A 25856-nucleotide genomic window follows, 5' to 3' on the forward strand; every position below is an offset into this window, starting at 1 on the left:
CACAACAAACACCCTGTGAGGTAAGTGGGGCTGAGAGAGCTCCGAGAAGCTGTGACTAGCCCCAGGTCACCCAGCTGGCGCGTGTGGGAGTGCACAGGCTAATCTGAATTCCCCAGATAAGCCTCCACAGCTCAGGCGGCAGAGCTGGGAATCAAACCTGGTTCCTCCAGATTAGATACATGAGCTCTTAACCTCCTACGCCACTGCTGCTCCATTACGCCACTGCTGCTCCACTATGCCATTGCTGCTCCATTACACTGCTGCTCCATTAACCATTACACCACTCTGGCTCTCCTGTTATTAAAAAACCAGCACCATCTCTTAGCAAGGATGTTAACTCACCTTTGACCCCAGGTTTGAGGCTCATGTGATTTTGAGCCCAATCCAGACCTTTCTCCTCTGGGACTGCCATAGCTCTGTGCTGTGCTGCGCTGCAATGAATTAGCGGAGGTCCATGTGTTGTTTTGTAGAACTTTACTGGATAACGAATTAATTTACACTAAATATAGGAACAACAGACACTATCTGTGCAAGTGGCCAGTCTGAGTGTCTGTGCAAATCTATCGCTCCTCTTCAGTGGCGTAGCGTCAAAGGGCCGGGGGGGAAGCGACACTCCAGGCACGCATCAGTGTGGGGGCATGGGCGTGGGTTCCGGGGGCATTCCAGGGGCGTTCTGGGGCAGGCGTGGCGTGGCAGGGGCGCAGTTGCCTCTCACTCTGCCCCTGCACCTCTTGTGCTGGAGGAAGAAAGGCGAGATCTTTCCAAAAGCTGATGGGATTCTAGTCATGTGTCTTCAACCATTAACTCTTGCTCGACTGAACAAAACAGGCGCTTGTAAAAACCTGACACTCTGGCTAAACCTACGCATGCAGCAGAATGAGACGTGAATCATTTTTTTCTGCATGAGCATAGAAAAACATTGCAAAAAAGCATTCTTGGTGTGACCGCTTTGAGCATTTTGCATGTTTTCTCAATATAGTTCTCCAGATGTTATGGACTACACTTCCCATCATCCCCTGCCAGCATGATGCTGGCAGGGGGTGATGGGAACTGTAGTCCATAACAACTGGAGGGCTGCGAGTTTGACACCTGTGGCATGGGCACTTTAACGAAACACTGAATGCAGCTAATTGTATGAACATATTTATCATGGTTACTATTATGCTGTGATTTAGCGTTGAACACGTGCTAATTCCAGAATTAAATTGTGGAAATTTTCCTGATCATACTAAAAATAATGAGGAGTAGAGTGCAGAATGTTAAAAGAAACCCAGGGGAAACCCATTCATCCATATTGCTTTTCTTCCTGAATGAAATTCCATAACGCTAATGGAACAAGTGAAATATATTCATCTCTGTATTGTCGAAGGCTTTCACGGCCAGAATCACTGGGGTGCTGTGTAGTTTCCGGGCTGTATGGCCGTGTTCTAGCAACATTCTCTCCTGATGTTTCGCCTGCATCTGTGGCTGGCATCTTCAGAGGATCTGATGGTAGGAATGGAAAGCAAGTGGAGTATATATACTGTGAGGTCAAAAGGTGAGGCCATCTGAATAGAGTAGGCCTGGCATGTGAAATTCACAAGCACATGGACAATTTCAACAGGAAGGGAGAAACCATGAAAATGAACAGAATTTGGCTGCCAGTGTTGAAAAACTCTAGAATCAAGACAGTGACTGATCAGCTCCACACAAACACAGGACAACTATAGACTATAGCACTCAAAGGGAACAAAAACCAGGATACTTCTATTCAGATCCATTCACCTATTGACCTTGCTAGCTTCATTGTTACTCCCATGCTACAGACTTCTCTGTGACTCACATGCCAGGCTACTCTATTCAGAGGGCCTCACCTTTTGACCTCACAGTATATATACACTTGCTTTCCATTCCTACCATCAGATCCTCTGAAGATGCCAGCCACAGATGCAGGCAAAACGTCAGGAGAGAATGCTGCTAGAACACGGCCAGACAGCCCGGAAACCACACAGCACCCCAGTATATTCATCTCTGTTTGCTACCACTCTGCACTGCTCCCCCTTCTCCATCCCCACAGGCCTGTGTAAAAAATTTCTCCTCTCGAATTCACTGTTTTTTTTAAACTGCACCAAAGTTTCCCGTGGTCAACATTTTATTCAGAACACTTTCTCCATTCAGAAGTTGGAATATTTGTGGATATTCTGCGGCATTCCAACTGCTCTAAAACATGGGTCTCAGGCAGACAGGTGGCAGCTAGTTTTTAGCCACAGTGTGTGTGAGAGTGAATATTTATGCAAGATTTTCAAACACTGCCTTTCAAATGAGAGTGCGGAGTGGTTTGGCTGGCGTTCCTTCTGCCTCCTTTCTGGGCTTGTCGCTTGTGATGGATTCCCTCGGCGCCCTCTGGCAGGCGCTGGGAATCACGGAGATCCTGTGGGCTCTGCCAAGTGACGTTGTCATGTTCCAGCTTCTTTGCGGCTTCCTCCTTGGCCCTCATCCGTGGGCTGTTCCTTCCCTTCTTCATTGCTTTGAAAGCCCAAAAGCATTTCGAGCAAGCTCAAAGAACCAGCGGCACCTTCCAAAATCAACGTTTGCCTTGAATTCGGCCTTTGTCTAGAAGCCCAAACGTGGAGTGTTGACTTTTAACTTTTAACAGCAACTTGGAACATATCAGGAAGTTACTACTCTGAAGAGACAGAAACAGAGAGCATATAAGACACACACAGGCTGTTTGTAGGCGTAACATTTTTGCACAGTCGTAGCAAGAGAGAACCTTGGACTTCAACTGACGTATGTTGCGAACCTTTAGAATGCTTTAGAAATCCTGCGCATCAAATATCACCCCAGGTTTTTACGTTCCCAAACAATGTGATTTTGTTTGCAAACACATTAAAAAATCTGCTTTAAAAAGGTTTCTGTGCACGCACAGTGTACCGCGCTTTATTTTAATTCATGCACATATTTTATTCCCTCCACATCTGTTGTTTATGATACCTCATAACATCAGAAATATCATCGGAGGCTTATCTGTCCACTCATCCTGCAATGTGTGAAATGCCATCCTATGTCTGTGTTAGACAAATAGGTCCGTCCCTGTGCAAAAACACAAGTCTGGCATTAAGAGTTACAGTACTTGGAAATTGGTTTGGGAACATTTTAGACCCTTTCCGCACGGGCTAATAAACCCGGGACAACAATGGGACTTCACACGGTTCCCACCCCTAAACCAGGTCTGCCTCCCCCCTCCCCCCCCCCCCGTCTGTCTGGCCAGTTTCCTCTGCAGATGGGAGCCAGGGAAGAGTTTTTCAAGAATCACAATTTTCTCAATTCTTTTGTTTTAATGCGCCTCGCAGCTGCAGCAGAGGCGTGTTCGAGCAATAGAATTGCGAAAATCACAATTCTCGAAAAACTCTTCCCCCGCTCCCTTCTTCAGAGCCATGCAGGGGAAACAGGCCAGACCAACCTGGGGGGGGGGGGGTCCTGCCTGCCTGCAAAGCTGCACAGGGAAGGGGAAAAAGATGCACCTTCATGTGAAGGCGTGCACCCAGGCCAACGCACTGGCTGTCCATAGGACAGCCATGCGAACGGGCCAGGGCGAGGGTGGGTTCGTGTAACCCGCCTTTCAGCTGCTTTTATTGGCCCGTGCAGAAAGGGCCTTAGTCTTTCAAGGTAGTCTGCTGATCTAGAATCCTGACAAAAGAGTTTCAAAGGGAGAATCCAACATGAAAGTACAGAATTGGGATTCATTAAAAAGTTTAGGGCCCCTTCCGCACACACAAAATAATGAGTTTTCAAACCACTTTCACAACTGTTTGCAAGTGGATTTTGCCATTCCGCACAGCTTCAAAGAGCACTAAAAGCAGTTTGAAAGTGCATTATTCTGCATGTGCGGAATGAGCCTAGTAGTATTTCTCTCCCAGGTCTGAACGAGAATTTCGGATTTCTCCCTCACTACAGGGGCTGGTGACTTAGCACAATCCAGCTTTCATAGATTTTAGCAGTACGCTTCTCTGAGCTTTACAGGGTCTCTGGATTTTGCTATAATGTCTCATCTCATCCTCTCCTGGATTAGATCTGATGTCAATCTCATTTTACCTGTCCATTAACAGGTGGTGATGGTGCCATCAAGTCCCAGCCAATTTATGGTGACTCAGTAGAGTTTTCAAAGCAAGAGACATTCAGAGACAGAGCAACCCTGGACTTCTTTGGTGTTCTCATATTTAAGAACTGACCAAGGTCAAACTTGCCAAGCTTTAGCAATCTGAGGAGATCAGGCAAGCCGGTGATGGATTATCCTTCCCCCTTTACTGTATTTTAAGTGTAAATGCATCTGCATAATGGACACACACCTCATGCACCAAGCGTCATGAGCTGTGACTCTTAAAAGCTTATGCTGGAGGCCAGTGTGTTGGTCTATAACAATGGTGTCCAACTCTGGTGCCCCAGATGTTCATGGACGATGATTGGCCATGCTGGCGGGGGCTGATGGGAATCGTAGTCCATGAACATCTGGGGCACCAGAGCTGGACACCCCTGGTCTAAAACAGTGATGGCAAACCTGTGGCACTGGTGCCAGAGGTGGCACTCAGAGCCCTCTCTGTGGGCACGCGCAAACAGAGTTCCCCCTCCACACATCTAGGCTGGCCTGGGCCGCTGGACTTGATTATTAGCATTAAACCTAAGACCTAGTTTTGGGGAAGCAGTGTAGGTAACCCTGTTAAGCGCTGTTAAACTAAAGCACAATCCTTTACCTGGGAGTAAGCTTGGTTGCTGGCAATGGGGCTTGCTTCTGAGTAAACCCTCCTAGGGTCGTGATTCACCCGTTGGAAGAGTTGCACAGTTGCTTCAAAGCAAAGCCACCGAATACCACCAAGCTTACTCCTGAGTAACGCACGCCTTGGAGCCAACCGTTTTTTCTAAACAAAAACCTCAGTATTCAGGTTAAATTGCTCCATTGGCACTTTGGGATAAATAAGTGGGTTTTGGGTTGCAATTTGGGCACTCGGTCTCGAAAAGGTTCACCATCACTGGTCTATAAGATGCTATTGGCCCCATGTTTAACCCCCCCCCCCCCCCAGCAGCAACTAGCATCCATGCTCCCTGTATTTGTGGCTCCAACACTCAGCTGTCTTTTCAAATGCCTGTTTCTCCCAAGACTCGCTCCCCAGCACATTTCTCATTCAGGGACCCTTTGCGATTGTTAAGGCCGCTCGTTCACCCCACTGTCAATTGCTCTTCCCCAGATGTGGATGAGTGTACCAGTATCTCTGGCGTTTGTGACGGCGGCGAGTGCACCAACACGGCTGGCAGTTACGTCTGTGCCTGTCCGCGAGGCTTTATGACCAGTCCGGATGGATCCCGCTGCGTAGGTAAGATGGCAGCTCTGTGCCTCAACCATCCTATCATAGGCTTTTAGGCCTTCTGCGTTAGGACAGGGGCGGGTGAACAGAACAGTGGCAGGTGGCTAGTTTTAAATTTCTGGGTGTTATGATTAAAGAGGACTTGACGGGCGTACAGACTGCTTAACGGGTGGTTAAGAAGGCCCAGCAAAGACTGTACTAACTGAGACTTTTAAGGAAACAACAACTGAATGGAAAACTCCTGGTGTCCTTTTACCGCTGTGCTATAGAGAGTGTCTTAACCTCCTGCATCTGTGTATGGTTCTCCAGTTGCACAGTGGCGGATAGGAAGGCGCTCCAAAGGGTGATCCCTACTGCACAGAGGATTATCGGCTGCCCTCTCCCCTCCTTGGAAGAACTCTATAATTCCCGAAGCCTAAAGAAAGCCCAAAATATTCTGAGAGGCCCGTCTCATCCAGCACACTCTCTTTTTGAACTGTGACCATCCGGCAGACGATACAGGTCTATCAAAGCTAGGACAAAGAGGCTTGAGAGACGAAACTTTTTTTTTTTTTTTTTTTTTTTTTTTTCACTCTGGTATATTGTGGCGATGCTGAACTCTGCGGCTTCGTGTTGATGTGTTTGGGGCTGTGTAGGGATGGGTGGAGGAAGGGGAAAGTGAGGATGGGGTATGAGTCTGAAATTGTGTGCATCGAGGAATGCTGCTGTGAATTTCGTTGTGCGTGCACAATGACAATAAAATGCTTATGCTTATGCTTATGTAGCAAATCTTGCCCACCAGGCTAGATTCAAGGTTGCTTTCCAGCATCAAAGGCCGCCTCCACATGGGGATGCACCAGGGGTCCCCAATATGGCGGTTGTGGGGGCGCCATAGCACTCGTCAATAACTTTACTGGCACCCGCCAAGTGCTTATGGAAAGTAGGTGGGGCCAGGAGCAGCTTTTGCCCACCAGGGCTTCTGATAGGCCACTGGAGATTTGATTGACGATGCACATTCTTAGCAAAGTCACTTGGACAGCACAAGCACTGCCGCTGAAGGAAAGCTGCAGCCATTCCACGGCAGCCACTTTTTGGCAGTGCCCCCCGTGCTGTGCCAGAGCTCTGAAGGGGCCCATGAGCTCCAAAAGGCTGGGAATCCTCGGGGCACTGTACATGCACACCACACATTTGGGGGAACAGGGTTCTCTGTCAGGCCCATGCCTGTCAGTGCTTAGATGTCTTGCTGTGTGGGAATTGCAAATGTTTCCTGTAAATGCTTTCCTGTTTCCCTCTCCCCTCCCTGGCAATTCCCTGGCGCCAGCCCTCCTGTGGGAAGGTGCGAACGGTTCCCAGGTTTCTTGAAGCTCTGTAGTGCAAATATTATACACTTTGTGAAACACATTTGGTGAGAATCGAATGGGGGGGAATGGAAGGATATAATCGCTGGATCTAAGCGGGAGAGCTTAGATTCAGCTTTCTTTGTTACTCTACGCGTTGTAGAAATGAACTGCTTTAGGACTTTCCTACGGTCTCTGTTATTTCCACGTTCGAGAGCCTGACACTCCACATGATTCCAAGCATGACGTGTGGGGCCATTGTGGATGTTCTTCTTTGAGCAGGACCAAAGGAGAGGCAGTGCGGAGACGTTGTGGGTCAGGAGAGGAGGTGACTTTTTTCTTTAACCTGGGTTTCAAACACTTCCTGCTTGCCTGTGCAAACTACGGGGAGCAGGAAGTGTTCAAGCCCCACCCCCTTCTGGATTCCCCAAGCGACCACTATTAGAGTGGATTCTCTAATAGGCGGCTGCCAAGTTGTGCCAGGAGGTGGGGGGGGAGGTCTCAAGGTAGGGGGGATTCTCGGGTGGGGGGATTCTCAGCTGTGCAGTTTGCACAGAAACACTGCATTTCCTGTTCGAACTGTGTCCATCTAGTCCAGCACTCTGCTACTCGCAGTGGCCCACCAGGTGCCTTTGGGAGCTCACTTGCAGGATGTGAAAGCAAGGGCCCCCTGCGGCTGCTGCTGCTGCTCCCGAGCACCTGGTCTGCTAAGGCATTTGCAATCTCAGATCAAAGAGGATCGAGATTGGTAGCCATAGATCGACTTCTCCTCCATCAATCTGTTCAAGCCCCTTTTAAAGCTATCCGGGTTAGTGGCCATCACCGCCTCATGTGGCAGCATATTCCAAACACCAATCACACGTTGCGTGAAGAAGTGTTTCCTTTTATTAGTCCTAATTCTTCCCCCCAGCATTTTCAATGGATGCCCCCTGGTTCTAGTATCGTGAGAAAGAGAGGAAAATTTCTCAACATTTTCTACCCCAAGCATAATTTTATAGACTCCAATCATATCCCCCCTCAGCCGCCTCCTCTCCAAACTAAAGAGTCCCAAACGCTGCAGCCTCTCCTCATAAGGAAGGTGCTCCAGTCCCTCAATCGTCCTTGTTGCCCTTCTCTGCTAAGTAGAGCTTCCATGTTCGGAGGCAGTGTACCAGTCGCCATGGGCATCTGGCCTCCATGCCCTGTACGCAGACCTTCTGAGGGCTTTTCTCACTTTTTAAAAAATGTTATGGACAATGAAATCCTTTCAGGGCTGACCCCCCCCCCCCCCCCCGAAAAAAAAGAAAGAAAAGTCCTAGCAAATGTCGAATGAAATTAATGAGAAAACCCAGCTTTTAAAAATAACTCTGAGCTCCTCAAGGGGGTCGCTTGCCTCGCTGACTGAATCTCCGCTCCACCACGTCATGCGGTGAGCCATTTTCCCCGGAGGGAACGTACGTTGTCATTCGTTGGGAGGAACAATATTTTTCCTGGCAAGCAAGCCCGCCACCCCGGTGGGTCCTCGGCTCGCATTCCGTCTTTTTGAAAGGTTCCTTTGTTCGACCGGCCGGGTCTAAATTCCTCGAAGAGCACTTCAGCCATCTTAGACTTCACAGGGTCGCGATGATTATTATTATTACTACTATTTTTTTTTTGCAAAATAAGAAACCTCCAATAGCATTAGCCACTGTTTTAAAAAAAAACACACCACCTTAAGCATTTTCCTGCACTCCACGTGAGAAATAAGTTCAGCTGTGCTTGCGAAAAAGGTGGTTTCTATCCAACCTTTTCCATGAAGCCCATATAAACTACAAGGCCCAAACCCCTAGAACAGTGGTGGCGAACCTATGGCACGGGTGCCAGAGGTGGCACTCAGAGCCCTCTCTGTGGGCACGTGCAAACAGAGTCCCCCCCCCCCCCACATCTAGGCTGGCCTGGGCCACTGGGCTCGATTATTAGCATTAAACCTAAGTCCTAATTGTGGGGAAGCAGTGTAGGTAACCCTGTTAAGCGCTGTTAAACCCCACTGGTTTTCATGTGAAGAACTAAAGCGCAATCCTTTTCCTGGGAGTAAGCTTGGTTGCTGGCAATGGGGCTTGCTTCTGAGTAAACCCTCCTAGGGTTGTGATTCACCCATTGGAAGAGTTGCACGGTTGCTTCAAAGCAAAGCCACCGACTACCACCAAGCTTACTCCCGAGTAAAGTACGCCTCAGAGCCAACTGTTTTTTCTAAACTAAAACCTCCGTATTCAGGTTACATTGCCGTGTTGGCACTTTGCGATAAATAAGTGGGTTTTGGGTTGCAAGTTGGGCACTCGGTCTCGAAAAGGTTCGCCATCACTGCCCTAGAAATAGCATGTCCTCAGTTCTTAAACTGGAACTAAATTAGGAATACTGTATCTACCTCCTGTGTACTGGCTATTCAGAGGTAGACTGCTGCTGAACTTGGAAGTTTCATGACACGGCTCCTAACTGCTAAGCAACTTCTTTGTATGAAAAGCTTTGCTTTGCTGGATCAGACTCAGGCTTAGCGTCCATCCCTGTAGAGGTCGCAGCATCCTGTTTCACAGTGAATAGCCTTCGCCACATAGAGGAGGGGAGGCCACATAAGAGGCCAATGCCTATCTCTGTTCTTGCACTCCCCCACATTACGAAGCTTGCTGGGTGACTTTTGGGCCGAGCCTCATGGTGACCTTGGGCCAGTCAAGGAGCAGCAGTGGCATAGGAGGTTAAGAGCTCGTGTATCTAATCTGGAGGAACCAGGTTTGATTCCCCGTTCTGCCGCCTGAGCTGTGGAGCCTTATCTGGGGAATTCAGACTAGCCTGTGCACTCCCACACACGCCAGCTGGGTGACCTTGGGCTAGTCACACCTTCTCGGAGCTCTCTCAGCCCCACCCACCTCACAGGGTGTTTGTTGTGAGGGGGGAAGGGCAAGGAGAGTGCATCAGCCCCCTTTGAAATTCTCAGCCTGTACATAAGGAGAGAAAAGGGGGATATAAATCCAAACTCTTCTTCTTTCTTCTTCTTCTCCAAATTCTCTCATCCTGGCACATAGAAACAGAAGAAATGGCAAACCACTTCACTCCACTGTTTCCTTGCCTTGAAAACCCTATGGCCGTGGTGGCGAACCTTTGGCACTCCAGATGTTATTGGGGGGGGGGGGGTGGGGGGCGGGCGGGGGGGGGGGGGGGGGGGGGGGGGGGGGGCCGGGGTTGGGGGGGGGGGGGGGTGGGGGGGGGGGGGGGTGGGGGGTGCACTCCCACACACGCCAGCTGGGTGACCTTGGGCTAGTCACACCTTCTCGGAGCTCTCTCAGCCCCACCCACCTCACAGGGTGTTTGTTGTGAGGGGGGAAGGGCAAGGAGATTGTCAGCCCCTTTGAGTCTCCTGCAGGAGAGAAAAGGGGGATATAAATCCAAACTCTTCTTCTTCTTCTTCTCTCCAAATTCTCTCATCCCACATAGAAACAGAAAATGGCAAACCACTTCTCACTGTTTCTTGCCTTGAAAACCCTATGGCCGTGGTGGCGAACCTTTGGCACTCCAGATGTTATTGGGGGGGGGGGGGGGGGGGGGGGGGGGTGGTGGGGGAAGGGGGGTTGGGGGGCGGGGGTTGTGGGGGGGGGGGGGGGTGGGGGGGGGGGGGGTTGGGGGGGGGGGGGGGTGGGGGGGGGGGGGGGTGGGGGGGGGGGGGGGTGGGGGGGGGTGGGGGTGGGGGGGGGGGGGGGTGGAGGGGGGGGGGGGTGGGGAGAAGTAGAGGGGGGGGGGGGAGGGGGGGGGGGGGGGTGGTGGGGTGGGGGGGTGGGGGGGGGGGGGGGTGTGGGGGGGGGGGGGTGGTGGGGGGGGGGGCTGTGGGGGGAGGGGGGGGTGGGGGGGGGGGTGGGGGGGGGGGGGGGGGGGGGGGGGGGGGGGGGGGTTTGGGGGGGGGGGGTTTTGGGGGGGGGGGGGGGGGGGGGGGGGGGGGGGCGGGGGTTGCTTCAAAGCAAAGCCACCGACTACCACCAAGCTTACTCCCGAGTAAAGTACGCCTCAGAGCCAACTGTTTTTTCTAAACTAAAACCTCCGTATTCAGGTTACATTGCCGTGTTGGCACTTTGCGATAAATAAGTGGGTTTTGGGTTGCAAGTTGGGCACTCGGTCTCGAAAAGGTTCGCCATCACTGCCCTAGAAATAGCATGTCCTCAGTTCTTAAACTGGAACTAAATTAGGAATACTGTATCTACCTCCTGTGTACTGGCTATTCAGAGGTAGACTGCTGCTGAACTTGGAAGTTTCATGACACGGCTCCTAACTGCTAAGCAACTTCTTTGTATGAAAAGCTTTGCTTTGCTGGATCAGACTCAGCACGTCCATCTAGGTCAGCATCCTGTTTCACAGTGAATAGCCCTCGCCACATAGAGGAGGGGGCCACATAGAGGCCAATGCCTATCTCTGTTCTTGCACTCCCCCACATGAAGCCTGCTGGGTGACTTTGGGCCAGTCATGGTGACCTTGGGCCAGTCAAGGAGCAGCAGTGGCATAGGAGGTTAAGAGCTCGTGTATCTAATCTGGAGGAACCAGGTTTGATTCCCCGTTCTGCCGCCTGAGCTGTGGAGCCTTATCTGGGGAATTCAGACTAGCCTGTGCACTCCCACACACGCCAGCTGGGTGACCTTGGGCTAGTCACAGCTTCTCGGAGCTCTCTCAGCCCCACCCACCTCACAGGGTGTTTGTTGTGAGGGGGGAAGGGCAAGGAGATTGTCAGCCCCTTTGAGTCTCCTGCAGGAGAGAAAAGGGGGATATAAATCCAAACTCTTCTTCTTCTTCTTCTCTCCAAATTCTCTCATCCCACATAGAAACAGAAAATGGCAAACCACTTCTCACTGTTTCTTGCCTTGAAAACCCTATGGCCGTGGTGGCGAACCTTTGGCACTCCAGATGTTATGGACTACAATTCCCATCAGCCCCTGCCAGCATGGCCAATTGTAGTCCATAACATCTGGAGTGCCAAAGGTTTGCCAATTGGCCATGCTGGCAAGGGCTGATGGGAATTGTAGTCCATAACATATGGAGTGCCAAAGGTTTGCCAATTGGCCATGCTGGCAAGGGCTGATGGGAATTGTAGTCCATAACATATGGAGTGCCAAAGGTTCGCCACCACTGCCCTATGGGGGCATCGTAAGTCGGCTGTGACTTGACAGCATTTTCCAGTATCAAGTAACATGGCCTGTTAATACATACGCTGTGGTCCAGTTCTTCCTGGTGGTTTCAGACTTCTAAAATACGAATGCATCTGTGCATTGTGGAAGGCTTTCACGGACAGAATCAACTGGCTGTTGTGGTTTTTCTGGGCTGCGTGGCCGTGGTCCAGTAGTTTTTGCTCCTAGCATCCCACCCGCATCTAGGGTAGGCATCTTCAGAGGCACAGATGCCGGTGAAACACTAGGAGCCCAACCTACCAGACCACGGCCACACAGCCCAGAAAGCCCACGACAGCCAACAAATTCATCTGTTATATGAATGTCCCATTTTATTGATTTTACTGACTCATTTTGCATAATTCCCCTTGAGTACAGCAAAGATGATGCAATATGAATAACGTACATAAAAAGTGGCAATTAGTCCCCCGTCCTGTACAACCAAAGAAGAAATCTGCATGAACCCTTGCGATTTATTTATCCAGACATCTCCCCTTTTCCTTTCTCGCTGCTGAAAAATAAACTGGAACGTGGTTTGCTAACCTTGGGCTGTGTCCGCAGGGAGGAAGCCGTCCAAAGGCCTTGGGGGGGGGAGGTGGCAGAATCTGGCTTCCATCACCCCCTCCCATGCCTGATACCTGCCCTGACAGTTCAGTCAGGAGGCCAAGGTGACAGGCTTCAAGAAGCCTTCTGTGCCGGGGCGGGAGCAAGATTCTCTGATCTTAATTTTGAAAGGAGGATCAACAAACGTCTGGAGAACCTCGGATGCCAGAGTTAATGAGGGCCTGGGCCCTTCCCTGGTAGCGTACAGGCCGCAGTCATGGGTGGGGAAGACGTTTATGGGATGGAGGCGTCCAAAGTGGCCCAGATGGGGATGGGGTTGGTTGCTTTCCCACCCCCATCTGACCCTCGCTCCTAAATGTAGATTGCAGTTTCTCCCAGACAGTCCTTGCACCCGAATTGCCAACTTCCCCCGCCTCTCCTTGCTTGTGGCACGGCCTTTTAGGGAGAGCCGGCAGGCCTCCCGGCCCTCCCGCATCATGGCACCACCCCAGGGCGGCCGCCAATCAGGCCACGTGCCTTTGGGCCCGATTTGCAGCCCGATTTGCAGCCGTCCTGGGGTGGTGTCATGGTGGGATTCAGCCGGTTAGCTACCGGTTTGGCAGAACCGGTGTGAACTGGCTGAATCCCACCACTGCCGTCCTCACAAGGTTTTTGAAAGAAATGGCCTGGAGAAAGATTAACTCTGCGTCTTGCCCCATATGTCCCTAATCTGGCCCCTGCCTGGTGGAACGCTCTTCCTCCAGCGGTGCGGGCCCTGCGGGATCTCCGTGAGTTCCGCAGGGCCTGCAAGACTGAGCTGTTCCACCGGGCCTTTGGGGAGGCCGGCCGCTGATGGCCCCCCCCTATAACATCAGTGGACTCTACTGCCCCCTCCCCTCCCCCTTCTTTAGGGGATTTGATAGTAGGCCGCTTGGTATTTAGAAGCGCTTGGTATTCAGAAGCTGCATTTTAATGGGGTTTGGTTTTAATGAATATAGAGCTATGATTATTATTAATTAATTTTGATATTTATTGATTTTATTAGTGCTCTATCTGTGTATCTTGTTTATCTTGTTGTTCACCGCCCTGAGCCCCCCGGGGGAGGGCGGTATATAAATATAATAAATAAATAAATATAAATAAATAAATAAATAAATAAAATAAATGGGGGAGAAGCGTGGGGGAAAGGCCTTTAGAGAAAAAGGTGGATAAAAAGATACTCGATCGATTGTAAAGAATAACTCTGCATGCCAACTGAAGTGTTTTTAACTTAGCCTTCTGCTCAGCCTACCAGCTCCCTGTCCCTTGCCTTCCCTTATTCTTTTGTTCCTCTGTCCCTTCCGTCTTCCCTTAGTAAGATATTTCTTTAGCGCCTTTGGCTGACACACCAGAAGTTGACTGCATTTTTTATTGTATGTATCTCTGTCAGCCACCTGAGCTTGTAAGTGGAAGCCAAATTAGTTCCATCCAAAAATAAATGAATGAACAAACAAATATTAGCTTTGTACATTCAGGGATTTCTCTGCATGTTCATAATTTCCTCTAACACGGCACCTTCAGCATCAGTTTTTTCCTGGTCTTTCCTTAAGCCTGAGAAGCAGGCAGGACACTGTGAAAAAAAAATCCTGGAAAATTGTTTGGTGGAAATGCTCCAGGTCTGAGTCCTGGTTGAGTTGGGCTTGTAAAGAATTCTCTCCCAGTCCAGAAAGCCCATTAGTCTGTGTAAAACCCAAAGCTTCATTTGCTCTTTGGGGGATACCCCCCCACCCCCCCAGAAAAGAACATTCTAATCAAAAACTTAATTGCTGAGATTTTCCAGTGGAGATTGTACAGAGATTATGAAGCACGGAATTTCCATCAGGTAGGGGGTGGCGAAGCAATTATTTTTCATCCGCCTGCTGGCAAATTCTCTTTTAATGCTGGCCAATTTTTTTTTTAAGCCCCCCTTGACAACTGAGTCGAACGGTGCCAGAGAAGTCTCAGAGTTTTTTCATGCACATTTTTTTTCTTTTAGTTTGTTTTTCTTTGAGTTTCAAGGATACCATGGGGTGGAAAGCGTTCATTTTTAACTCCCCACCCCTCACTTCCCCAATTTGCTTATGATAAGAGACTCTTTCCCAGGACATTTTGAAGGCATGCTCTGGCTTGTAAATTTTTCTTTCATTCATTTGTACCTCACTTTTTTCCCCAATGAGGACCTTTTCTCCATTCCATCCTCACAACAACCTTATGAGGTAGGTTTTGCTGAGAAAACAGGACTGGCCCATGGTCCCACATGGCGCAAGTGGGGATTCAAACATGACTCTTCCAACCGCTACTTCCTGACACTATTAACCACTATACCATAATGACTCTTGGCCTTTTCTGCATGAGTTGTTTACTGCCAAATGCTACTTTTATCTTTTAATTCCACACATTTTTCCCTCCATTCAGTTCTGGAAATGTGTTCCCTTCATTTTTCTTCCATTGTTTTCCTGAGCACTTTTACCTCTTTTTAAAATCCATTTCCAAGCCAACTTTCCTCAAGCATGCGATCATGTTGAAATTGTCTTTGTTTCTCCACCCCATCACATGCCTGGCCTCCGTTTAGTCGCCCAACCTCCCTTTCCGCCATTTTCTCCTCCCCCTTCAAAATGTAACTGCGCAGAAACTCCAGGGCCCCTGCACAAAGGAAAACGTGTCTTTTGTGTTTTCTGTGTTCTTCTGTGTCACAGATGACACCCCAAAATAAAATAACCATCAGAGAACCAGTGTAATGGAGAGAAATATCCCACGCCAAAGCACAACTGGTTACACCTCTGCCCCAGGCAAAAAAATCAACATAAGTGACAACGTGGCAAGTCTCAATGTCAATAAAGTGAAGAAGAAGAAGAAGAAGAAGAAGAAGAAGAAGAAGAAGAAGAAGAAGAAGAAGAAGAAGAAGAAGAAGAAGAAGAAGAAGAGGAGGAGGAGGAGGAGGAGGAGGAGTTTGGATTTATATCCCCCCTTTCTCTCCTGTAGGAGACTCAAAGGGGCTTACAATCTCCTTTCCCTTCCCCCCCTCACAACAAACACCCTGTGAGGTGGGTGGGGCTGAGAGAGCTCCGAGAAGCTGTGACTAGCCCAAGGTCACCCAGCTGGCGTGTGTGGGAGTGCACAGGCTAATCTGAATTCCCCAGAGAAGCCTCCACAGCTCAGGCGGCAGAGCTGGGAATCAAACCTGGTTCCTCCAGATTAGATACACGAGCTCTTAACCTCCTACGCCACTGCTGCTCCTTGAACAAGTGCATATACATTAAAAATCATGATACAATCAACAGACCATTTCCACGAGGCATAAACATCCACAGACCTAACCATACAGAATAACAAGCAAAAAATTAGAAATATATATATAACTTAAGGACTGGTTTCTCTGTTCGTGCATTCCCGGCATAGAACAAGTCACAAAAACGCTGGTCTGGCTCAGAGGCGTAGCTAGGCCAAACTGCGCCCAGTGTTTTTTCCACACACACCCCATGGCCCCCGCCGCGCCCCCCTGCCCCCCTTCCCACATTTACCTTAGTTCCTTTTCTTCTTCTGGTACTTTTTCAGGCTGAAAAAAGTAGCCTCTTCACAGTTCAGGTTAAAAACTGCCTGAGGAACTTTTCTTCCCAGGAGACCTTGCGAGCCCCAAGGTCTCCTGGGAACTGTAGTTCCTCAGGCCATTTTTGCGCCTGAACTGTAAATAGGCTGCTTTTTTCAGCCTGAAAAAGTACTAGAAAAAGAAAAGGAACTAAGGTAAATGTGGGAAGGGGGTGCCGCGGGGGGCACGGGGGGTCACAAGGAAAAGGAGGAGGGGCGGGGGTGATTTTCCGGTCCCCCAGGCGTGCGCCCAGTGCGCGACGCACCCCCCTGTACCTTTGCCGCTCCGCCACTGGTCTGGCTGAGAATTCAGAGGACCCACTATGCCTGTGGTGGCGAACCTTGGGCACTCCAGATGTTATGGACTACAATTCCCATAAGCCCCTGCCAGCATGGCCAATTGTGGGGGCTGATGGGAATTGTAGTCCATAACATCTGGAGTGCCAAAGGTTCGCCACCACTGCACTATGCCCATGCTTACAACAGTTTACTGATATAATGATATTCTTGTGCCAATTTTTGAACATTTTTCCAAAATGCCCTTATGGTGCAGAAGTAGGAGGACAACTTCTGGGGGATTGGGGCAGGGAAACGGTTTGGGAACACTCCCACATTACCTCTGAGCTTTACCTGCAGCCATGTCAGTCAAGATGAAACTAAAAGATCCCATCCCTGTCTGGTAGACACCACTGATCATTCCAGACCATTTCAGTCATTCTAGTCTTCTCTCCAGTTGGCTTTTGGGAAGAGAGTGTTCTTTTCCAACCCTGCTGCTTAAAGGGTTCAACTTGGGACACTGAATGCATTTCGAACCACAGAGTTATAGGCCCTCTCCCCCCACACCCTGAACCAACTTCCACCAAATCAACTGATTGTCGGCCGAATCTTGTCTGTTCTGATTGACCGTATTTTTCCAGAGTTTAGGCAGAGAAAGGCCTTCCCATGGACTTGCTATCTGAGATCCTTCAACTGGAATTGAAGCTAAAGCTGTTTCCAAATTCTCTCCAGCATTTCTCTCTTCGTTATTGGATTTCTGGGTTGCCCGGTCCTTTTTTCAGTGTGTTATTGAGCCTTTGTTCCATTTTTAAAAATATATATATTTTAGGTAGTATGCCCTGACCTGATGACCCAAGCTAGTGTGATCTTCTCAGATCTTGCAAGCTAAGCAGGATCAATCCGGTTCATACTGGGACCAGAGACCACAAAGAAATACCTGGGTAGGCATGCGGAGGCAGGCAATGGCAACCATCTCTTCCCTTGAAAACCCTTTGTACCCCCTGAACCAACCTTCACCAAACCAGGGTGGTATCAGCATCAGACTATCCTGATGATACCACCTAGGTTTAGTGAAGTTTGGGTCAGGGGGTCCAAAGTTATGGACCCTCAAATGGGTAGACCCATCTACTATTAGCTTCCATTGGAAACAAATGGAGGATGGAGGCACTCACTTTGGGAGTCCATAACGTTGTACCCCCTGGACCAACCTTCACCAAACTGGGGTGGTATTGGCAGCAGACTATCCTGATGATACCACCTAAGTTTAGTGAAGTTTGATTCAGGGGGTCCAAAGATATGGACCCTCAAATGGGTAGACCCATCTACTATTAGCTCCCATGGGAAACAATGGGGGATGGGGCACCCCTTTGGGGGGTCCATAACTTTGGACCCCCTGAACCAAACTTCACCAAATTTGGCTGGTATCTTCAGGAGTGTCACCTGACGATAGCCTGCAATTTTGGTGCTGCTAGCCTAAAAACTGCACCCCCTGAAGGCCAAAAACCAAAAAAACACACTTTAAAAATACAAAAACCCACAAACGGGGGGGGAGGGCGGAGCTTCGGACATGCAATGCGGGGGGGTTGAACCCAAGAAACCCCCCCTTACCTACATCTTTGCTGATGGGCATTGGTGAAACATGAGAAGAACAGTCTTGTTGTTGTTGTTGTTGTTGTTGTTGATGATGATGATGTTGTTGTTTGTTGTTAAATTTAATAAACCGCCCACCCCCGAAGGGTCTTGATGTGATAGTGCATATGCTTAGGTGCAGATTCCTGTTGAGTGGAGTTTTATCCCTATGTGGGAGAGCATCAGTAAATGTGCACGTCCATAAAACATGCATCATATGTACGAAGAGATCAAAACTGCTTCATGGTAGTGTTTTTTCAACGTGTGCGTGGGGAAGATCGGGGTGTGATGGGGAAAGAGGCGAAGGAAGTGAAGGAACAGAATGCCCGTTCACGCTCCAGTTCCGACAATGGAAATTTTTCCGTGTAGTGTAACAAAGCACCAGATAAGCATGTGCGCTTCACAGAAAAAACGCTTGGAGCAATCACGCATGCCATCGCATTCAAGATTTTTTCCCTCATTCTATTGTCGCCTCAGATATGTACACGGGAGACGGGAAATGTGCAAAATGAATGGCAGACCTGGAAATCAGTGCTAAATGGCGCATGAACCAATCCTGGAATTCATTTTAGAAATTCTGTGAGTGCAACCCAAATTGGGAAGGAATGAGAATTTCCTGCCCAGCGGGAAATTCCAAAATAATCCAGAAATGTGCTTGCTTCCAGTTGAGTCTTTCACATGCGGAGTGTAAGGTTGCTGCTTAGCCTTGGAAGGTTTCCGTCTGACAAGGTTGGCGGGACGCCCAGATTGGGGAGTGTTTCCAGTATCTGCAGTTGCTAGTATCTGTATCTTCTGTTTCTCGTGCCTGTCTGTGTGAAACTGTTTCAATGTGGTTTTCGGATGGGAACTACAGGTGTTTATCTAACTTTGGCGGGAACTGGTGGGGAGCCCGTAAAAGAGGCTGTTCGAACGTTGGGAGGCCAGTTCCCGCATTGCTTGTGATCGACTTAGAATGCCAGCTCAATAAAGAACTTGAAAAGTTACATTTGGCCTGGACTTTACTGGTTCCTTACACAGAGCATGTGCGCTATCCCTGAGCTATGCGCTCTTTAAAAAGTCTATTCCCGCAAAGACTGTAAGTTGCTTGGACTAATTTCCCCTGCTGGGCTGATCATGGGCCCTCTTCAAAACTTAGGTTTCACCTCCTGCCTGTGAGCTCCCCAAGGCACCTGGTGGGCCACTGCGAGTAGCAGAGTGCTGGACTAGATGGACTCTGGTCTGATCCAGCAGGCTCTTGCTTATGTTCTTATGAGGTCTGGATCCGCCTTCCTGTACTCAGCTCCCCTCCTGTTTCTTCTTCCAGACCAACGGATTGGCACATGTTTCTCAGCACTAATTGGCGGGCGTTGTGCAGGCGAGTTGCCCGGCCAATATACCAAGATGCAGTGCTGTTGTGACTCTGGACGTTGCTGGGCTGTTGGACAGACGCCCGAAATGTGCTCTGTGCGAGGATCTGGTGAGTGGATGCTACATAAGGCTTATTACTTCCAGGCACCCCACCCCCCACCCCCCTTCTTTGCTTTGCTCCCTGGCTTTCTTGCTCCCTATTTTTATAATCTGTTCTTGCATACTTATTGCTATTTTTAGGGAGGAGCTTGGTCGCTCCCTTCTTTTTGGGGTGGTTTTAAAGGAATTGGGCTTTCGCAGGGCAGCCATTTTTATTGTTACTTGTTGTTCTTTTGGACTTCTTTCACTGTTTTACTATGGTTCTATCTTTAATGCAGTTTTAATGAATTTTAGTACATATGGTCACTATTGTGACCCTTGTTATATGCCTATTGTACATAGATGATGTTGTGCTTACACATCCACATGAGCCCTTAGGGGATTGGGCGAGTCTCTATAGAATTCGTAGTAAGATAGGATGGATGGATGGGATGGATGGATGGATGGATGGATGGATGGATGGACGGATGGATGGATGGATGGATGGATGGATGGATGGATGGATGGATGGATGGATGGATGGATGGATGGATGGATGGATGGATGGATGGATGGATGGATGGATGGATGGATGGATTAGATGGATGGATGGATGGATGGATGGATGGATGGATGGATGGATGGATTAGATGGATTAGATGGATTGGATGGATGGATGGATGGATGGATGGATGGATGGATGGATGGATTAGATGGATGGATGGATGGATGGATGGATGGAGGGATGGATGGATGGATGGATGGATAGGGGATAGAGGGATGGATAGATGGATAGATAGATAGGATAAGATAGATAGATAGATAGGATAGTGGTGATATTAGATAGATAGATAGAGGATAGATAGATAGATAGATAGATAGATAGATAGATAGATAGATAGATAGATAGATAGATAGATAGATAGATAGATAGATAGATAGATAGATAGATAGATAGATAGATAGATAGATAGATAGATAGATAGATAGATAGATAGATAGATAGATAGATAGATAGATAGGAAGCTACTTCTGTGTTGTAATAACTATCATGTCTCCCAACTTGGGAATTAAGCTTGCAGTCCCCAACACAGAATCAACACCCCCATGAAATTAACACCAGAATAATTTTACAAATGCCATCCAACAGGGAAAAGGTCAAAATGGCCGGAAAGTCATCTAGTATCCCTCTCTGGGTTGTCAGGAACATACCTAGAACCCACGGGGGAAGGCTATTCTTCTGTCGACTACCATAAGGCAGAAATTGTTCTGTTTCAGATGAATACCGGCGGCTGTGCATCGAGGGCCTCCCTGTGGTCCCAGGTTTCCCCGGCACCTTCCCAGGGGTTCCTGGTTATGGGCCAAACGGACTTGGCCCAGGCATCAGTGGCCCAGGTAACTTTGGACCCAATGGAGCCAATGGCCAAGGGGGCATTCCTGGTCTCCCTGGAATGGGACCCGGCAGCTCAAGCATTGGTAAGTGACGCCGTGGTTACAACAGACAACAATGGTCACTTTGACATCCTTTAGGAATGACGTTACACACCTACCCATTTTTCCTGCATGCCCCTGTTTCTGCCGACTGAGGGTCTGAGCCTCTGATGAGATGGGCTACGAACCCAGAGGTGTAGCTGGGCCAAACTGCGCCCGGGGCACAGTCTATATTTTCCGCCCCCCATCCCCCCTGTGGCAACCCCCCATGGCCCCCCCCACAGCTTCCCCCTTTCCCACACTTACCTTAGTTCCTTTCCTTTTCCTAGAACTTTTTCAGGCTGAAAAAAAAGGCCTATTCACAGTTCAGGCTTAAAAACGGCCTGATGGGAACTATACTTCCCAGGAGACCTTGTGAGCCCCAAGGTCTCCTGGGAACTGTAGTTCCTCAAGCCGTTTTTAGCCTGTACTGTGAATAGGCCTTTTTTTTTTCAGCCTGAAAAAGTTCTAGGAAAAGGAAAGAAACTGAGGTAAGTGTGGGAAGGGGGGTGGGGGGCGCTGCAAAGGGGGCGCCACGGGGGGTACTGCGGGGGGAGGGGCCCGGGGCGATTTTATGCTCCCCAGGTGTGCGCCCGGTGCATGGCGCGCACCCCGTCCCCTTGTAGCTCCGCCGCTGTATGAACCGCACAAGGTTCTGCCACAACAGTATATGGGTTAAACTTCCAGATAGCACAAGGCCTTTGGTTATTTTGAAACTCAGCAGAGTGTGAACATCCTCTGGGAGGAAGTTCCAGGAATCAGGAGAGCCAGCGTGGTGGGCTGTTTAAGGGCAGGTGGACTCTGATCTGGAGAACTGGGTTTGTTTCCCCACTCCTCCATGTGAGCAGCGGAATCTTATCTGGTGAACTGGATTTGTTTTCCCGCTCCTCCGCATGAAGGCTGCTGGGTGACCTTGGGCTAGTCACAGCCCTCTCAGAGTTCTCTCAGCCCCACCTACCTCATAAGGTGTCTGTTATGGGGAGAGGATGGGAAAAGAGTTTGTAAGCCCCTTTAAGTCTCCTTATAGGAGAGAAAGGGGGGTATAAACTCTTCTTCTTTCATGGTTTTCACTCAGGAGGTTTATTTAGGGCCAATTCAGGAGCCATAGAAGGCTTCTTCTGTGTTGTGAGTTAGAATCTGGAGTTCAAAAGTGACGCCCAAGAGGCCAGTAATGGCAAACCCTTTGGGCTCAGCGGGTCAAAAATCCAGAAAATGCTTAACTTGGTTTTCCCACCACCACACTCCCCAAGCATAAGTGAAACAATTCCTTGCCTGTATTGTCAAAGGCTTTCATGGCCAGATTCAACAGGTTGTGGTGGGTTTTCCGGGCTGTTTGCATAGCAGGTTCCACCCAAACACTTACTGATTGGCTCCCCACCCTGGGACATGGGCAATATACCCCACTAAATATTCTGTTCCCACTGGACACAGTGTGAAACAGACTTTTCTCTGTGATACACCTCTGAAGATGCCAGCCACAGATGCAGGCGAAACTTTAGGAACAAGATCTACCAGACCACGGCCACGCAGCCCGGAAAACCCACCAGAACCAATTCTTTAAATATTCGGTTTTTTAAAAAAAATGCAACCCAATCACTTGTGGTGCTATGTATTATATAAAGAAACTTCAAATAATTACAAAAGTGACTAGACTCAAACAGGGAGAATAGTTGTTGTTGGGTGCGAGTCAGGGCTGGCTTGTCACCAAAAACTTCGTCGTGTGTCACCCTTGACCCGCACGTCATCGGTTCACCGTTACTGGACTAGGCAGTGGCGTAGTGGCTAAGAGCAGGTGCACTCTTATCTGGAGGAACCGGGTTTGATTCCCAGCTCTGCCGCTTGAGCTGTGGAGGCTTATCTGGGGAATTCAGATTAGCTTGTGCACTCCCACACACGCCAGCTGGGTGACCTTGGGCTAGTCACAGTTCTTCAGAGCTCTCTCAGCCCCACCTACCTCACAGGGTGTTTGTTGTGAGGGGGAAGGGCGAGGAGATTGTAAGCCCCTTTGAGTCTCCTGCAGGAGAGAAAGGGGGGATATAAATCCAAACTCTTCTTCTTCTTCTTCTTCTTCTTCTTCTTCTTCTTCTTCTTCTTCTTCTTCTTCTTCTTCTTCTTCTTCTTCTTCTTCTTCTTCTTCTTCTTCTTCTTCTTCTTCTTCTTCTTTATCTGAACCAGGCTAGCTAAGGTTCCCTGCAAAGGTCAACACCCAAATCCTTCGTCTTAACTTTTCCCGTGAACATATAGATCGCCACCCAACCTGACATACATCAGGCTAATCTCACAGAAGTAACCAAACAGCTTCTGTGACACGAATGCTCCTCTATCCCTGTGGTCCTTTCCCCGACAGCCAGCTGTGCCTGCACATCCCATGAGGTTGTTGTCCTTGTGTTGTCTTGTGTTGTTGGCCGAGCAGCTGGTTGTTCTCAGGAGGCCCGCTGAAACTCCCACGCCGTTTTGTTTTTCCACAGGAACGGCCACCCTGAACCAAACGATCGACATTTGCAAACATTTCACAAACCTCTGCTTGAATGGACGCTGCATCCCTACACCGTCCAGCTACCGCTGTGAATGCAACATGGGTTACAAGCAAGACGTGCGTGGCGAGTGCATCGGTGCGTGCGAGCGTTGGCTGTGCGAACATTGGCAATTGGGGCACCCGGCTTAAACAGAGGTCCTTAAAGAGATGTTAGATGGATTTATGGAGGGAGGGGACTGTCAGTGGCCGCTAAACATGATGATTAAAGGAGAGCTCCAAATTCAGCAACAGTAAACCTCTGAATACCCGTGCTAGGAGGCAATGTCAGGGGAAGACTCTTGACCTCTGTGCCCTGTTTGTTGACCTTTTAGTACATAGGTGTCAAACTCGCAGCCCCCCCCCGCCCCGATGTTATGGACTATAGTTCCCATCAGCCCCTGCCAGCATGGCTGGCAGGGGGCTGATGGGAACTGTAGTCCATAACATCCGGAGGGCTGCGAGTTTGACACCTGTGTTTTAGTACAACTGGATATAAATTACACTGCAGAGGGCTCACAGTTCCTAACAGAGATAAATATTGTGCAGTACAAAATAAGCTAACCAGAACCCGGATGTGTACCAATCTCAAGCAGCGATGATTTGAAACCTCAGGGCTGCAGTCTGCTCTGGCTGCTGCAAAGGACATTTTGCAACAGCCAGAGTTTTCAGAGCAGACTGCAGCCCTGAGGTTTCAAATCATTGCCAAACAAACTTTTGCACATTTTGGAAGCACAAACATGGAGTTTATGGTCCGCTCTCCTTGAAGCTTGTTCGAGACCGGTGCACATCCAGGTTCCAGTCAGTTTGGTGGATGTTTTGCCCTGGCCAGGATTTTTATCTGCCTTATCAGGGTCTGTTTTTCAGATCCCTCGTGGTGTTTTCGTAACATTTGTAGTTTGGGACACGTACCATACTTATAGAAAAGATTCCGTTTGAAAGCAGACAGCAATTGCTACAATCCTCTTCATTTCTATTGGGTTGTACTGTGTGCCCTGATCTCCACTTAATTAGGTTAATAATTTTAGAGTTTATGGGGCTGAGTTCTTTATGTTAGGTATTATTTATTAGTTGCTATTTACTCGCCCTCTTGTTATTGTATTTTATGTTGATGTTGTACACCGCCCAGAGCCCTTCGGGGATGGGGCAGTATACAAATTGAATAACAACAACAACAACAATACTAATACTAATACTAATACTAATACTAATAAATACTAATAATACTAATACTAATACTAATACTAATACTAATACTAATAATAATAAAAATAATAATAATAATAATAAAAATAAAAAACAACCAGCTGAGGTCGTCCCAGTGGTAATCGGCACGCTGGGCGCCATCCCAAAAACACTAGGGCAGCACTTGAAACATCTTCGAATTGACAAAATTAACATCTGTCAAATTCAGAAGGCAGCCCTGCTGGGATCCAGACGAATACTACGCCGATACATTACAACTTCCTAGGCCTCTGGGTGAGGCTCGAATTGTAATGAAGGCCAACAACCAGCTAAAGATCTGGCAGCTGTGAAATCTACTACTACTACTACTACTACTACTACTACTACTACAACAACAACAACAACAACAACAACAACAACAACAACAACAACAACAACAACAATAATAATAATAATAATAATAATAATAATAATAATAATAAATAATGTTGGTCTTTTAGGGTGGCCAGTAGGCTGCTATGTGAATTAGATGGTCCACTGGTCTGATCCTGCAGACTTTGATTCTACGTTCTGAAACCCTTTATTCCTACTCTACGCAAAGCAGAGGGAACTGTGCACTCGCACAATATTCCAGTTCCATGTCATTTTATGAAGGCCGCTTCTGCACGGCCCAAATATCCTGAGTTGAGCAAGAGAAATACCCTGTTCCATACAAGAATTCTGCACAATTCCCAGTCCTCAGGCGGGTTCGCCTCACGATATTTCCCTCCTCCTGGAGTTTTCGAAGATCACCAAATTGGCGATTCTTTTCAGAAATTCTAGGGTGAGCCCGCTACTGTGCAAAACACCATGGGAGCAGAACCAGTTTATTTTTCCCGTCCCTCTGCCCGCCCCCCTGATCTACCCGCCTGACATTCATTCAAACTGCCACTCAAAAACAACAGCCAATCAGAATGCGGGACACCAGGCATGCTCAGATACGCTTGCAATGTAAATACAGAAGTCCCGGGCTCGTGCAAAAGAAATCGGAGTATTTCCTCCCGGTCTTCCCTGGATTCCTTCAAAAAACGGGCAGCCATGCAAAGGGAGAAACCAGGATAAAACAGACCCAGAATGTAAGAAACCGGTTGGAACCAGGTATGATTGTGCCGTGCGGAAATGGCCGAAGTCTGGTTCAATTTGCAGATTTCAGTTTAGCTGAAGGAGGGAGGCCTCCCTTGTTTGCAAATGATCCTGGGTTCAATTCCTGGCATCTCTAGGTACTGGTACATCTCTCTCTGCCCACGGCAACTCATTAGCTCCAACAAGCTTCCAGGATGGATCACAGGAACATAAAAAGAAATATGCATGCAAATAACACGGCAAATGACAAGTGTCCCCCGGAGGAGAGATTGTCATCTTA

At 48.7% G+C, this 25856-nt stretch overlaps 1 protein-coding gene across 1 annotated transcript in view; it reads left to right on the plus strand.

The window, feature by feature from the left end:
* The window catches only part of FBN3 (fibrillin 3), a 223189-nt gene that overhangs the window by 91818 nt on the left and 105515 nt on the right, over nt 1-25856 (plus strand). The window contains 4 exon segments of the mRNA XM_048496904.1: nt 5223-5348; nt 19166-19318; nt 20566-20763; nt 23226-23369. Coding sequence (XP_048352861.1) covers nt 5223-5348; nt 19166-19318; nt 20566-20763; nt 23226-23369 — 621 coding nt within the window.

Source organism: Sphaerodactylus townsendi, linkage group LG05 (assembly GCF_021028975.2).
Source record: "Sphaerodactylus townsendi isolate TG3544 linkage group LG05, MPM_Stown_v2.3, whole genome shotgun sequence".
Lineage (NCBI taxonomy): Eukaryota > Metazoa > Chordata > Lepidosauria > Squamata > Sphaerodactylidae > Sphaerodactylus > Sphaerodactylus townsendi.